The sequence below is a fragment of the Adiantum capillus-veneris genome, chromosome 13 (genome assembly GCF_014529385.1).
Source record: "Adiantum capillus-veneris isolate H3 chromosome 13, ASM1452938v2, whole genome shotgun sequence".
Taxonomy (NCBI): domain Eukaryota; kingdom Viridiplantae; phylum Streptophyta; class Polypodiopsida; order Polypodiales; family Pteridaceae; genus Adiantum; species Adiantum capillus-veneris.
Window position 1 is genome coordinate 17,369,239 of NC_140943.1, and position 17,167 is coordinate 17,386,405.

The following is a 17,167-nucleotide window of genomic DNA, read 5'->3' on the forward strand; positions in this document are numbered from 1 at the left end:
ATTGTGGTGGCTTCGACTAGCTGCCCCTGCGATAGAAATTGAAGCTCTTACCAGATCAGAGTCCTTTATACCCGGTTTGTTAAATACGCAAAATTGCCGATATACTAGACTGGCCCTCGAATCCTCTCGACAATTAGCAATGAAAGGGGATACATCATGCTGGTATGCGTAACTATCCTAGTGGTTTCAGAGACACGGGTTCAGTATGGAAAGATTACCCCCCTTCCAATACTGTCTTGAGGCTCCATCACTGGAAATTACACGATCGGAGATTAATAACATCATCCGTCAGAATCTTATACAGTTGGATACTAAGAGGAGATGGGTAGACCCTACACAAGAATTGGGCACGAAGATGGCCGACTACAAAGAAAACTTCCTACAACTATCTGAAGATGGATTTGTGATTCGCTCGAGCTACATGGATACCCACCTGTCTCATGGTCTGAAATGTGCTATTGGTCAGATTCCTACATCCTCACACCAGTTGGAAATTGACTTTGGCAGATTTAGGGGAATCCCACCTGAGAGCAGCATTTGCAAGTTATGCGGAATGGAGCCGGAGACAGAATTACACAACATATGCCATTGCACCGTATACTATGAGATACGTGGGCGTTTCCATTGCCTATTTAGAGAAGGCTTTGGACCTCTAGATAGATTCATACAATACCAAGATCAAAGATGCTTAGGCTTGTACCTACTGGAACAACATCGCCATAGGGATAATCTAATGAAAAGAAAAAGAGCACTACAGCCTCAGAGGCAGATCACAGATTTCTTCGGATCGAGAGAAGCAGGAGTGGAAGGAGAAGGAAGAGGCCGGCAGCCACCACAAAGAAGTACCCACATTCATACCAAAGGCACCCTCATTGACAGGACAATTGAGCTTAGGAAATCGAGACGACCACGACCGAGATGCAGAAGCACACTTCATCGGAGGAGACTACAAGAAAGGATTAGAAGCATTCTAGCCAGACACCCAGAATGCTCCTAAGAAGTTTTTTTAGTACTTTGTATTTAGTATTTCATATTTATTTTCACACTTTTCACACATAGTACTTTAGTACAAAGATACTAAGACATTATAAAAAATTCACCACTTTTGTATCAATTTGGTCTCATAAGTCATTCTAGTATTTTGACGACGTTAATATAACATTTCATTGCATTTCTCTCTCTCTCTCTCTCTCTCTCTCTCTCTCTCTCTCTCTCTCTCTCTCTCTCTCTCTCTCTCTTTGTATTTAGTCTTTCACATCTATTTTCACACTTTCACACTTTTCACACTTAGTACTTTAGTACTAAGGTACCCAGACATTGTAACAGATTCACCACTTTTGTATCAGTTTGGTCTCATAGGTCATTCTCGCCTTTTGAAGAAGTTAATATAATATTTCATTTCATTTTATTGTTGCTTTGTGAATTTTCGGAAAGCTTTTGATACAGTACCAAGCGCCAGATTGATGCGAAGGATTCAAGAGTTAGGGGTCCCCAAGGAGATTATTTGGGGGATCATGGCCTTATACGGGTCAGTAACTGGTTATGTACGTACTCGAGAAGGGGATTCCGACATTGTTCATTCCATCGTTGGAGTAAAGCAGGGATGCCCACTGTCCCCTACTTTATTTGGTATGTACATAGATGAGGTATCAGATTACATTGATAGAGAGGGTGACAGAGGTGCTCAACTTCCATGGTCATGGATCCCTTTGTTGTTGTATGCAGATGATATTGTATTGATAGCAGAATCACCAGATGGAATGCAGAGGCAGCTAGATGCATTATATAAATTCACGGAGGATAGTGGACTGTCGGTAAACTTGGGTAAAACCAAAGTTATGGTGTTTAACACCACACCGCAGTGGGTTAGGAGATCGGCACCTACATTTGCATATGGCCAGGATACAGTAGAGTACACAGATGCATACACATACGTTGGTGTGGGATTTGAAGGACCGAAGTTTACTCTTAAGAAAGCAGCGGATGCTAGATTGTTCAGAGCCTATGCGGCCTTGGGATGGTTGGAGAGGATGTGTTCACAAGTGCAGTTTCAAGAACCACGAACAAAACTTTGGCTCTTTGATATTGTGCTGGCCTGGGCTATGCTTTATGGGGTCCAGATCTGGGGACCATCTAAGGATCAGGATAATTGGAAGTCAATGGACAGAACTTTGGTATCTATGGTTTCCCGAATGATTAGAGCCAAGTCCTCCGTACCACACGCGATTACGCGAGCGGAACTAGCTGCCCCTCCGATACAAATTAAAGCTCTTACCAGATCAGTGTCCTTTCTACATGGTTTGTGGGATACAAATAATTGCCGATATACTAGACTGGCCCTCGAATCCTCTCGACAATTAGCAATGAAAGGGGATACATCATGCTGGTATGCGCAACTATCCTCGTGGTTTCAGAGACACGGGTTCAGTATGGAAGATTACCCCCCTTCCACTACTCTCTTGCAGCTCCAGCACTGGCAATTAAACGAACAGAGATTAATTAAAACATCCGTCAAGATCTTATACAGTTGGATACTAAGAGGACATGGGTAGACCCTAAACAAGAATTGGGCACGAAGATGGCCGACTACAAAGATACCAAGACATTATAAAAAATTCACAGTTTCACACTTTTCACACTTTGTACTTTAGTACAAAGATACCAAGACATTATAAAAAATTCACCACTTTTGTATCAATTTGGTCTCATAAGTCATTCTAGCCTTTTGAAGACGTTAATATAACATTTCATTGCATTTCTCTCTCTCTCTCTCTCTCTCTCTCTCTCTCTCTCTCTCTCTCTCTCTCTCTCTCTCTTTGTATTTAGTCTTTCACATCTATTTTCACACTTTCACACTATTAACACTTAGTACTTTGGTACTAAGGTATCCAGACATTGTAACACATTCACCACTTTTGTATCAATTTGGTCTCATAGGTCATTCTAGCCTTTTGAAGAAGTTAATATAAGATTTCATTTCATTTCATCTCTCTCTCTCTCTCTCTCTCTCTCTCTCTCTCTCTCTCTCTCTCTCTCTCTCTCTCTCTCTCTCTCTCTCTCTCTCTCTCTCTCTCTCTCTCTGTGTGTGGACTGTAGCAACAGCCCAGTCTCCCTCTGTTCGCGCGACCACAGCAGGAGCATCGACAGGACTTTAATCTCTCTCAACGCGCCCATCTTTGTACACATGGCGGATTGCAATGACTGAGGACGTACAGAGCGCGCAGCCCCAGCAGATCAGCCTTGCACGTCCAGCTTGAATTTTATAATGGAAAATGATTCTTTGAGCCACACCGTAATGGATCAATGTCAAGGCCATGAATGTTTGATGGATGTTTCACAAATTGTCACACCTGAAGAAGACCCTACACACGACACGGAAGCCGCCAATGTCTCACCTGTTTGCAAGCCAACCGCGAAAGTAACCTTCATGCTCACAAATAAGCCGATGGCGTAGATGGAGAGGGAAATGAAGGAGTGGAAAACAGAGATGAAGGATGGTGGAAGGAGAAGGCCAACCTACTTCAGATGGTCTTCAATGAGGGCGCACAGTGGAAGAAGGAGAAAGAGAGCCTTAACGCAGAAATAGAGACACTCAAAGAAGAAGTCTCAACCCTCAAACAGGAGAACCCAAACGCCGAGATACGGGTACTCAAAAAAGAAGTCTCAGCCCTTAAACAAGAGCTTGCTGATAGAGTAAGCAATGGACTAGAGGAAGGCGAATTTCAACCCTTGGTAATAGATGAAATCAAGGAAATTAAGGAACAGGTAAGGATGATCACAGAGGAAGAGAAACTGAGTGTGGCAAAGACATCTTCATGGGCGGAGATGATAACAAGGACACAGAAAAAGGCGGACAAGGCTGAAAAATGGATTGAGGTCGCCAAGAAAGGGAAAGGTCAAGAAACTCCTTGTACACCGACACTTATCAACATGACTCTCGAAGAGGAACAAAGAAGGCGGATGCGAACATTGCATGTGAGATTGAGGCGCTCACAAGATCGGTCTCCTTTGTACACAGTCTGTGGGATACTACCAGAGACAGATATGCCAGGGTGGCTCTAGAGTCCTCCAGCCAATTAGCTCTTAATGGGGATACATCATGCTGGTATGCACAGATGGCATCATGGTTTCAGACACATGGTTTCACCATGGACAAGTTGCCTCCTTTTCAATACTCTCTATTGATAGAGAGTATTGAAAAGGACACGAGGAGGACATGGATAGAGCCGATACAGGAGTTGGGCACAAAGACGGCTTTCTATAGAGAGCATTTTCAATACTCTCTATTGGCACCCTTCAGGTCTTTGACGCGGGTAGAGATTAATAGACTCATTCGTCAGGATCTAATTCAGCTGGACACGAGGAGGACATGGATAGAGCCGATACAGGAGTTGGGCACAAAGACGGCTTTCTATAGAGAGCATTTTCTCCACCTCACAGAGGATGGGTTTGTGATTCGACCCAGCTATATGGATAGGCATCTTTCTCATGGTGTCCGATGTGCCATTGGCCAGATACGCACGTCCTCACATCAGCTCGAGATTGAGACTGGCAGATTCAGAGGGACACCAGCAGATAGGAAGATATGCCACTTATGCCATCTAGAGCCACAGACAGAGGTACACTACATATGTCATTGCACAGTGTACTATGAGATACGAGGCCGTTTTCAGTGTCTATTCAGAGAAGGTTTCGGGCCACTATCTAGGGTCATGAGTTATGAGGATCAGAGATGTCTTGGGCTATATGTACTTGAGCTACACAGGCATAGAGAAACTTTACTGAGGAGAGCTGAAGAGAGACAACCCCAGAGACAGATCACAGATTTGTTTACACTAGATACTGTACACCCAGAAGAACAGACAAAGCAGCAACCAACAGTAGAGAGGTCTACCCACACTACTCGCATTCTAATAGACCGTGCATTGGAGCTAGGGAGATCTAGACGACCCCGATGGAGAAGAGGAGCTACACAGTTTCGAAGGAGCCTACAGCAAAGGATTCGAGCCATACTTTTTCGTCGTCCAGAGTGCAGATGAAGATGGATCTCTATGTAGATAGATTTCTACTTCCCTCCCAAATTGTCTACACATTGTATAGCTCAGTTCACACGATTCACGCCTTTCGCCTTTCACACCTATCCGCTTAGTTTAGGATTCCGCAGTATTTATATCTTGATATCCCTAGTTTAATTTATTTTGTTAATCTGACTTGATATCAGATACACCGCATTGTAACTTCCTGGTCTCATAGGTCACTTTGGCCTTTTGAAGACGTTAATATAACATTTCATTTCATTTCATTTCTCTCTCTCTTGGCGGGCGAGCAGGTCTATGGCGGGCTGAAGCTCTGTGGCGGGCAAGTCTGGCGTGAGGCTGAAGCTCTGTGGCGGGCAGGTCTGGCACGAGGCTGAAGGTCTGTGGCGGGCTGAGCGCGAGGCTGTGACAGGTTTCATGCGTTAGGGACAAGCAACACAGTGACTCTCTCTCTCTCTCTCTACACACTCAGTTCAGGCAGTGTGCAACATTCTGTGGGCAACGTGCAACATTCCACAAGGCAGTGCTGCCTGTGCATTAGGGTTTTGGGCGAGAGAGTTGGAGCAAGCAGGAGCTCGTGCGAACGGCAGGCAACAGAAGAAGTCCTACGCGTAGCATGTCCAAGCAACCCTACGCGTAGCAGGTCCCAGCATACGCGCGCTCCTCACCTACGCATAGGAAGTCCCAGCCTTAGAGAAAATTTTAAGCCTTATGGTAAAAAGCTTTAAGATAAAATATTTTAAGTTTGTCCTATTCTCCCTAGTACCCTACCCCACATTTGGGGCTCGGGTTTGATGAATACGCCTACCCAAGGGGAAGGGCCGGGTGTAGATAGCTACACCACCCCATAAAAAAACAATAGCTACATTTAAGCGGAGAAACAGAGATACTGTACTATCACCAGGATCATTACGAGTGGGGAAAACGTCCAACATACATGATGAACTAATGATGCAGAAGGTCCAGATGATGCTCAAATCAGAACTAAACTACATGAGAGATGACATTAGGAAGGAAATGCACGCGAGTGCTGAGAGGTACAGGAACTCGATGTATAGAGACATGATGAGAGAACTAAGGAGAGAGATCCGGGGGACACAGAATGAGGAGATTCAGATCTTAAAAACGGAAGTACGAAACCTAATCAAGGCCGAAATAAATGTAACAGAATGCATTATGCAAAAGAAACTCGATGAGGCAGTAGCAAGTTTTGAAGCATGGAGAACAAATATGGAAAACCACATGGGGGAAAAAGATGCAATAATTGAGGAGCAGTCTTATTAAAGAGGAGCTGAAACCACTACTACAGATAATCACGAAAGATGAGCAAGCAAGGTATATGTGGGTGAGAATGAGAGCCGAGACAAGTAGATTTCTATATATCGCTATATGCTACTTCCCTCCAAGTACCTAAGTCTACTCCTCACCTAATGGGCAGTTCCCTTTCTCCATATTGAATAATGACATATGGGAGTTCTCTAGAGATGGAGACATTGTTCTCTTAGGAGACTTTAATGCCAGAACGGCCAACTCTCAAGCAGTATTCTATGATACTTCTGAGGAAATGCTCAGAGAAGTGGATTTATCACAAAGGGGGCTTACTAGAAACTCACAAGATAAAGAACACACTGAATATGGGAGACATCTCATGGAGATGGAAACCATACATGGTTTGGCCATACTTACTGGTCTAGAGAATTTCCTGCTATCTGGGGGATTCACATGCTTCCCACACAGGCATGGGGCCAGTACAGTGGATTATGTCATGACTTCACCAAGCTTTATTTCTAGTATCAAGGACTTTAAGGTGGGACCCAGACCGGTTGGAATTGCAGTGGATCATGCTCTCTTGACCTTATCAATCTCCTTCCAATACAATGCCTCTCAGGTACAAAGGAAGAAGACACACACAAGATATACTTTCACGCCAGAAACTGATTCAGTCTATGTGGAAAAGATCTATAATAGGATGCAGGCAGCCGAGCCAGTATATACTGTAGAGGAGATTACTTCTCAGTTAACAGAGATACTACATGGAGCAGCACAAGAGGCATACCCACATACTCAACCTGATCAGAAGAGAGGAGCTGGGAACATGCCTCAAAACAGTTGGTATGACGAGGAATGCAGAGAGACGAGAATCCAGCTCCAGAAAGAGCTTACACTTCGGATCCTCACATATAAGCAGTCTCGGATTGCTCTTCGGCGTATAGTACGTCGCAAGTAAAGGACATTTTTAGCCAAACTAGAGAAGGATTTATATCAGCTCTTCTTGAGTCAGGACTCACATGAGGCATGGCGCTTATTTCAAGACCACTCACCACCTCCGACGATTACTTCTCCTGAGATCTGGGGTCAATATGTAACATCATTATATATGGTATCTGGACAGCCTCCATTACCAGATCCGCTAGAGCCATGCCCTGCTGGTAGTACTTTCTTTACTACGAAAATGGTGGAAAAAGCCATTGATAAGATGAAGACAAGAAAAGCATATGATCATGAAGGTTTAGTAGCAGAACATCTGATCCATGCCAGGGATCTACTTTCAAAATTTCTTGCTCGCCTGTTTAATCGGGTCATGTGTGAAGGATTACCTGAATCTTGGAAATTATCTACTATCGTACCTATTTTCAAGTCACTGGATCCTATGATACCCAGGAACTACCGCACCATTATGGTAGGTCCCAGTTTGACCCGACTGTAGGCATCCATTCTTGAACAAAAATTGAGTAGATGGGAAGAGAATGAGGGCATAAGAGCAACAGGACAAGCTGGATTCAGAAGGGGTTATTCCACTTTAGATCATAGACATTATTGAGGAAGGAAGAGCAAACGGGAGAAGGATGTATTGTTGCTTTCTGGATTTTCGGAAAGCTTTTGACACAGTACCAAGGGCCAGATTAATGCGCATGATGCAAGAGTTAGGGGTCCCCAAAGAGATTATTTGGGGGATCATGGCCTTATACGGGTCAATAACTGGTTATGTACGAACTCCAAAAGGGGATTCCGACGTTGTTCATTCCACCGTTGGAGTAAAGCAGGGATGCCCGCTGTCCCCTACTTTATTTGGTATGTACATAGATGAGGTATCAGATTACATTGATAGAGAGGGTGACAGAGGGGCTCAACTTGCAGGGTCATGGATCCCTTTGTTGTTGTATGTAGATGATATTGTATTGATAGTAGAATCATCAGATGGAATGCAGAGGCAGCTAGATGCATTACATCAATTCGCAGAGGACAATGGTCTGTCGGTAAACTTGCGTAAAACCAAAGTTATGGTGTTTAACACCACCCCGCAGTGGGTCAGGAGATCGTCACCTACATTTGCATACGGCCAGGATACAGTAGAGTACACAGATGCATACACATACCTTGGGGTGGTATTTGCAGGACCGAACTTTACTCTTAAGAAAGCACCAGATGCTAGATTATCCAGAGCCTCTGCGGCCTTGGGAGGGTTGGAGAGGATGTGTTCACAAGTGCAGTTTCAGGAACGAGGAACAAAACTTTGGCTCTTTAATACTGTGGGGGCTTCGGCTATGCTTTATGGGGTCGAGATTTGGGGACCATCTGTGGATCAGGATAATTGGAAGTCAATGGAGAGACCTTTGGTATCTATGAATTTCCAAATGATTAGAGCCAAGGCCTCCGTACCACACGCAATTACCCGAGCGGAACTAGCGGCCCCTCTGATAGAAATTGAAGCTCTTACCCGATCACGGTCTTTTATACATGGTTTTTGGGATACAAATAATTGCCGATATACTAGACTGGCCCTCGAATCCTCTCCACAATTAGCAATGAAAGGGGATACATCATGCTGGTATGCGCAACTGTCCTCGTGGTTTCGGAGACACGGGTTCAGTATGGAAGGATTACCCCCCTTCCAATACTCTCTTGAGGCCCCATCACTGGCAATTACACGAACGGAGATTAATAAAATCATCCTACAGGCTCTTATACAGTTGGATACTAAGAGGACATGGGTAGACCCTACACAAGAATTGGGCACGAAGATGGCCGACTACAAAGAAAACTTCCTACAACTATCTGAAGATGGATTTGTGATTCGCCCGAGTTACATGGATACCCACCTGTCTCATGGTTTGAGATGTGCTATTGGTCAGATTCGTACATCCTCACACCAGTTGGAAATTGAATTTGGCAGATTTAGGGGAATCCCACCTGAGAGCAGAATTTGCAAGTTATGCGGAATGGAGCCGAAGACAGAATTACACTATATATGCCACTGCACAGTATACTATGAGATACGGGGACGTTTTCATTGCCTCTTTAAAGAAGGCTTTGGACCTCTAGGTAGAATCATGCAATACCAAGATCAAAGATGCTTAGACTTGTACCTACTGGAACTACATCGGCACAGGGATAATCTAATGAGAAGACAAAGATCACTACAGCCTCAGAGGCCGATCACAGATTTCTTCGGATCGAGAGAAGCAGGAGTGGAAGGAGAAGCAAGAGGCCAACAGCCAGCACAAAGGAGTACCCACAGTCATTCCAAAGGCACGCTAATTGACAGAGCGACTAAGCTTAGGAAATCGACACGACCACGACCAAGATGCAGAAGCACACTTCACCGGAGGCGACTACAACAAAGGATTAGAAGCATTCTAGCCAGACACCTAGAATGCTCCTAAGAAGTTTATTTAATACTTTGTATTTAGTTTTTCAGATTTAGTTTCACACTTTCAAAATTTCCACACTTAGTACTTTAGTACTAAGGTACCCAGACATTGTAACAGATTCACCACTTTTGTATCAGTTTGGTCTCATAGGTCATTCTGGCCTTTTGAAGACGTTAATATAACATTTCATTTCTCTCTCTCTCTCTCAAAAGAAGGCGGATGAGGCCGAGAAGTCGATAGAAGTCGCTAAGAAAGGCAAAGGGAAAGAAACCACATCTATCCCCGCTCCTACAATCATCAACATGACTCTAGAAGAAGAACAGGGAAGGAAAACTAGAGCTTTGCATATATGAGTAACCGGTCTAAAAGACCGAGACGATGTGGAAGGGGAAGTTGAAGAACTTCTCCGCATGATGGGTTGTGAGGCTACCCATACAAAGGCATGGAGGGTGGGGAAGAAGACACAAGTCAATGGGGAGACTTCAAAAGAGAGACCTTTAATCATCCGTTTCCCATCCATGGAGGCAAAGAAGGACTTCTTGAAGAAGCGTCCTACACTAAACAAAACGGGCATATTCCTTGGAGATGACCTCACTCTCACACAGCTTGCGCATATGAGAGAGGTAATGCCAGAGATTCAAGCGGCAAGGGAGAAGGGAAAGACTGCCTTCTACAGAGATGGCCGGGTTGTGATTGTAGAGCGGCGCTCCACATGACGGTGCAAGACCCATGGGACCACACTCAAAGTTGCCACGTGGAATTGTAATGGATCTATGCGACTTGATGTGGGCGCCTATCAGGATAGTTTCAGCGGAAGAGACATCGTCTTCTACTCTGAGACACATCAGGCCCCTGGGCAGTCTATGCCTCACAGTAGTGGATATAGATGGGAAACTGCCTATAGACAGGAGACACGATCAGAGCACAGAGGGTGGGGATCAGGAGGAGTGGCAGTGTTATTCAAGGAGGAGTTGCAGCCATTGATACATATAGCCCGCAGAGATGAGCAAGCTAGGTACATGTGGGTGGGACTCAGAGGAAAGACAGACAGATATCTTTACATTGCTATTAGCTACTTTACCCCGAGCACGTCAATGTATGCAGCACCCAGAGGACAGTCCCCTTTCTCTATTTTGGATCATGACATATGGGAGTTCTCTAGAGATGGTGACATCATCATTCTAGGGTATTTCAATGCTAGGACTGCCCATCATCAGACGGTATTTTATGATACTTCAGAGGAGATGCTGAGAGAGCTGGATGTTGCAGAGACGGTTTATGATGATTTAGTGGGTGAGTATTTCACACATGCCACAAATCTACTAGCAGAGCTTCTAGCAGGGCTGTTTAACCGTGCCATGTGTGCGGGCTTGCCTGATACTTGGAGCCTATCTACTATTGTACCTATCTTCAAGTCGGGAGACCCTATGGAGCCTCGGAATTATCGCACTATCATGATTGGACACACATTGGCACGGTTATACGCATCTATTCTTGAGCAGCAGCTCAGTAGATGCGCAGAGAAGGAGGAGATACGCGCAACCGGGCAGGCAGGGTTCACGAGGGGTTTTTCTACTCTTGACCATATCTTGACACTCAAAGCCATCATTGAGGAGGGTAGATCCCGTGGGAGACGGATCTATTGTAGCTTTGTGGATTTCCGCAAAGCATTTGACAAAGTGCCTAGAGCTAGATTGATGCGCAGATTACAGCAAATGGGAGTACCCACAGAGCTCATTTGGGGGGTCATGGCATTATACAGGTCAGTATTGGGAAGGTACGCAACTCAGAGGGTCTATCCACACCGATTCACTCGACTATTGGGGTGAAGCTAGTCTGCCCGCTCTCTCCTACTCTATTTGGTATGTATGTGGATGAGGTTTCTGACTACATTCAGAGAGATGGTGATAGAGGTGCACAGCTGGCAGGGACATGGATTCCATTATTGTTATATGCTGATGATATTGTGTTGATCTCCAACTCTCCGAAGGGGATGCAATGTCACTTGGTTGCTTCGAATAGGTTTGCCCATGAAAGTGGTTTGTCAATCACTGTGGATCAGGAGGTCAGCCCCAGCATTCATATACGGCCAGGAGACTGTGGAGTATACAGATGCGTACACATACCTCGGAGTGGTTTTTAGTGGGCCAGCATTTTCATTGAGGAGGGCAGCAAAGACTAGACTGACCAGAGCCCATGCAACATTGGGTAGATTGGAAAGGATGTGTTCACAGGTTCAGTTTCAAGAGCCTCGGACGAAGCTCTGGCTCTTTTGACACTCTAGTGGCTTCTGCATTGCTTTATGGAGCTGAGATTTGGAGACCTTCATTGGATCATCACGGGAGGACAGGCCGCAGTGATGGATTGGGGGACATGGAGAAGCCTCTAGTCTCTATGATCTCGCGGCTCATTAGAGCCAAGGCCTCAGTACCACCTGCTATTGTTCGAGCATAGCTAGCGGCCCCCCCACTAGTGGTTGAGGCGCTCACCAGATCGGTCTCCTTCATACACCGCATGTGGGAACTTCCCAGAGACAGATATGCCCGCCTTGCACTTGAGTCCTCTCCACAATTAGCCATGCAGGGAGATACAGCATGCTGGTGTGGGGAGATGACATCATGGTTTCAAGCGCATGGGTTCAACATAGACATATTGCCTCCATTCCAGTACTCACTGGATGCACCCTCTCTGACTCTTACACAGTCCGAGATCACCAAGCTCATCCGCCAGGACTTGACTCAGCTAGACACCAGGAGGACATGGATACAGCCAGCACAGGAGCTGGGCACGAAGATGGCTTTCTGCAGAGAGCATCTCCTCCAGCTTACGGTTGATGGTTTTGTGACGAGGCCCAGATACATGGACACCCACTTGTCTCATGGGATACGATGTGCTATCGGCCAGATACGCACATCTTCACACCAGCTGCAGATCGAGACTGGGAGATACAATGGAGTACCAACAGAGGCCAAGACATGCCCCCTGTGTGACATAGAGCCCAAGACAGAGTTGCACTACACATGCCACTGCCCCGTCTACTACGAGATATGAGGCCGCTTCCATTGCTTGTTCAAAGAGGGCTTTGGACCATTCTCCGGAGACATGCAGTACGAGGATCAGAGATGCTTGGGTTTGTTTTTGCTCGAGCTACGCTAACACAAAGAGAGCCTGATGAGAGGAGAGGCTAGCGAGTCTCAGAGACGGATCACAGATTTCTTTAGAGTTGCCATTGGACACCTGGAGGAGTTACTACCACAGCAGAGCTCGTCGTCTCACACCAGAGGCATGCTGATCGACCGAGCGACTGAGCTGGGGAGATCCAGACGCCCACGACTACGGAGGACTACACAGCATCGGCGGAGGCTGCATCAGAGGATTCGGATCACTCTGGCTCGACATGCACGATGCCCGGTCAGACTACTGACCATGGAGGAGATTGATAAGATCCGCCAGCGATCGATGTTGGCAGATTTAGGAGAGTACCAGCAGAGGGCCAGTTGTGTCATATAGAGCCAGAGACAAAGTTGCATCACATTTGTCGTTGTCCGCTATACTATGAGATATGAGGCCGCTTTCATTGTCTATTCAAAGAGGGCTTTGGACCGTCGGCTAGAGATATCAAGATCAGAGATGCCTCAGGTTGTTTTTGCTAGAGCGGCGTAGACACGGGAAGAGTCTCGTGAGGAGATGAGGCAGTGGGAGACATTCACAGAGGGAGATCACTGACTTCTTTAGAGCAGGGACTCGGTAGTCAGATGAGCATGCTTCACAGCACACTACAGAGCCCACCTATACCAGAGATAAAGGTGTTGACAGAGCCATTGAGCTCGGGAGAGCTAGACGCCCACATCTACAAGGGCGACCACGACATCGACAGAGGCTCTATCGGACAATCAGGAGTATGCTAGCATGACATGGGAGACATCTAGTACGACTATTTACAGAGGCGAACATTGACGATGCTCTTCAACGACCAATGCAATACTTCCTCGGACAACGCTCAAGGTAGGGCATCCTGTCACAAGACGGACACACACGTGCCAATAGAAAAGAATAGATTGAACAGACTTTGAGCACCTCGAACTGAGAGAGAGAGAGAGAGAGAGAGAGAGAGAGAGAGATGACACGCGACACGGAGTGGCGGAATTCCACCCTAGAGAGTATTGGCCCCAAACCATGGCGCCCCTATCGGTATTTCTTGATATTGCATCCACATGGTACAAGCCGGTACTCCATATTCTGCACCTTCTCCAAGAAGCATGCCAGAGAATGAGCCCTAACCTCATATTTAAACGCCCTTGGCCTGAAAAGCAATTACAGTGAAAAGCTTCAAACTCGAAAGCAACTGGTCCAAAAAGTACTAGCGCCAAAATCTGCCAGCACGTTTTGCGGAAATCCGTACAACTTCCACGTCAGTACTGTCAGCGCGTTTTGCGGAAATTTGCCACGTGAGCATTGTCAGCGGAATTTAAGGGTTGTGCGACAGCTGCCACGTCATCAGTCCACACATATATGTATGTGGGTCTTGCTTTACATTAATGTCTTTATGTCACTTGGGCCCCATCGGACAAGGTCCCCATAAGTTGATAGGACTTCTTCTTCTGTTGTTGCTTGTTCTTCTTAGTGTTTAGGCCCCTCAGCCGTGATCTAAAGGTTGGCTCTGTTCTTCAATGACTTGACACATCAACAGTTTGTGACACATCCTCAGGCATTGAAGATGATGATGATCTTACTTTTTCACCTTACTTCATTTTTATTTTTTTACCCAGACATTGTACTTCATTTTTATTTTGTACCTAGACATTGTATTAGATCCAACAAGATTGTATTAGTTTGGTCTCATAGGTCAATTATCCTCATAGGTTTAATATAATTGCATCCTTAATAAGAGAAGGCCGTTATATTGGGACATGATGAAAAGGACACCTTATGGACAAGTTGATGTATCATGATTGTATTTAGCGTGGTTTGTAAAAAGGGTCTCTAATACAAAAATCCCTATTTGAAGAAGGGGGGGGGGGGGAAAGGTCAACCATTCCGGCCCTTAATAATGTGTCGTTTCTCTCTAAGTTTCTACTTATGATCATGTGGTTATGTTATAAATCTCCAATTTTTTTTCAAGCGATAGTGTCAGTCGACTACTCAAATTTTCGTTACAAGTAGACTCCCTTACTAGAACAGATTGCATGACCTTACCATATCAAATATGCCTAAAGATCCTAATCATCACGCAAGAAAAGCATGCTACATCATAGTTTGTAGAACAAGTTCTCAATGGAATCTTGAGTTTTTTCAGCTTAGGCTCAAAAAAGTAGTGAGTTTCTTTAAGAAAGCTTCAAACCTAATTCTTCTTTTTGCTAAATAGGGAAGTGCCGATGCTGAAAATGAAACTTCAAACGACAAAGAAAGTGCACCTACCATTAACGATAGAATGCCATTAATATTTTAAGGCTACTTAGAAGATGTGCTAAGTGTGGTCAAGAGGTAAGAGGATGCCAGCTATTTGAAGCAGCCTTTTGATATATCATCTACAAACTAGCAAAACTCCATATGCATTTGATTTTGCGGCAGACAAACATCGACTTAAAAGGAGGCTAAGTCACACTAAAATTTCTCGTGCACAGATCGTCATAATTCGGAAATAGAAGCAGCATGGAAAAGTCCTTCCCTAAAATGATCTTCACAGCTAAGGTCTTAAGAACCTACAGGGCTTGCAGCCTTGAAAATGAGTATAAAAGGGCAGGTTCAATACACCTCTCACAATGAAGAGGATATAATAATACAAGCCCAGGAATGTGGCCATTTTCTTAGAGGGTTCCCACATTAGGCACTTTAAATGATTATTTAAATGTTTCATAATTTTACAACCTGAAGGCACCAAGCTCTTTCATCTCAATACTGTTCTTAACTCTGGTGGTTGCAATTCAATAGGAAAAACACTATTAGTGCATTAGTATCTTTTAGCAGAACAAAAAGAGAAACGTTGACCTTACATCAAGAAAGCATGCTTTCATTTCACGCAAAGATGACTCAAGCACCTCAGCCTTTGTTTTGGTCCCATCACTCACTGCCTTCATGTCACGCTCCATCATTGCTCGTAGGTAAGGTTTCCAAAGCTCATACCTGCATGTGCATAGTTCGAACTTTAGAATAAGTCCAGCCTTGAAAAGAATCTGGCAAAGTTTATAAAATCCAACCAACTTGACATTGATGTTCTGGCCCTTTATATATACATAGCAAGAGAGTAATAGAGTTTTCCACTTTCTATTTTCCAGCAAAACTATGAAATTTCTGTGGGTTTTCACAAACAGAAGAGCTAGTAGCTTGATTCACATCCCTTTTCTTCCTTCCAAAATTTACAAACTCTAATAGCTTGCATTAACTTTTTACAATAATAAACTGACCACCTAGAAAAGATCAGACATGTGCTTTACATGGAGCTGAAAGCAGCTGCCAGCAGCATAAGGAAACTCAACTTCCTCCCACCCTTCAATCTTATGTCATCATGCAGCAAGTCAAAATAAATCTCCAAGAAGATTCTGTTATATTCTTCCTACTATTTCTGCTCAGTCACCCAATTAAATTGAAAGGCTCCAAAACAGCTCTAGTATAGTGAAGTTCCCTTGTTCATTACAAGAAAGGGTTTTCATTAAGCTGAGAAACCATTCGTGAAGCAACAAAATACAATTCACAGTGACAAGATTAGCTTCAAAAGACAGTTAAGAGCAGCCCACATGCTGCTTGTGAAGCAGTGTGGTTGTAATGATTACTCGCAAAGTGAATTGAAAATCGAACTGCTTCCCTTGTTCATTACAAGAAAGGGCTTTCATTAAGCTGAGAAGCCATTCGTGAAGAAACAAAATACACTTCAAAATCGCGAGATCAGCTTCAAAGACAGTTCAGAGCAGTCCACAGGTTGCTTGTGAAGCAGGGTGGTTGTAATGATTCCTCGCAAAATGAATTTGAAAATCGAGCTGCTTCAACTCCCCTTTATTGACAATCAGAGTTGCACCACCATTGCCAAGTGTTTCAGACTCATATAAAACACATTGAGATTTTTACCACTATGTTTGCAAGCTAGATATGTCCCTGATTGTGGTCATGTACTACTACAACACTCCCTACATTTTCATCCATGAGATAGTCAAAAGGGTTCTTGTCTCTCATCTTCAACTTTATTTTGTTTGTTCGACTTCAAATTTTGAGAGGGCGTGTCCTAATACTTTGCAACTTTTGTGCATTCATCTTTTGATCATGATTAAGCCTTGATATTTCTCGGTAAGAGTATGCCACAAGATAGTCAGCTCATGGTAGAGATATAACAGATTTTACATATGGCTACAGTGGCATGGTCTATGTTGCTCAGCCTTACATTAAAGTAGGAAGATTACAGTAAACAAAACCAAGGTCTGTGGTGCAAGGGGATCATTGCAAAAGGGCTGCAGCACCCCTTGATCTGCCAATGGCTGGAAGTTGAGA

At 44.6% G+C, this 17,167-nt stretch overlaps 1 protein-coding gene across 3 annotated transcripts in view; it reads right to left on the reverse strand.

The window, feature by feature from the left end:
* Nucleotides 1–17,167, reverse strand: part of TOP3A (topoisomerase 3alpha) — a 222,178-nt gene that overhangs the window by 64,438 nt on the left and 140,573 nt on the right. For all 3 annotated transcript variants that reach the window (XM_086526459.1, XM_086526458.1, XM_086526460.1), the window contains one exon: nucleotides 15,682–15,811. In XM_086526459.1, the coding sequence (XP_086382585.1) occupies nucleotides 15,682–15,811 (130 nt within the window). The remainder of the gene's footprint in view (nucleotides 1–15,681; nucleotides 15,812–17,167) is intronic.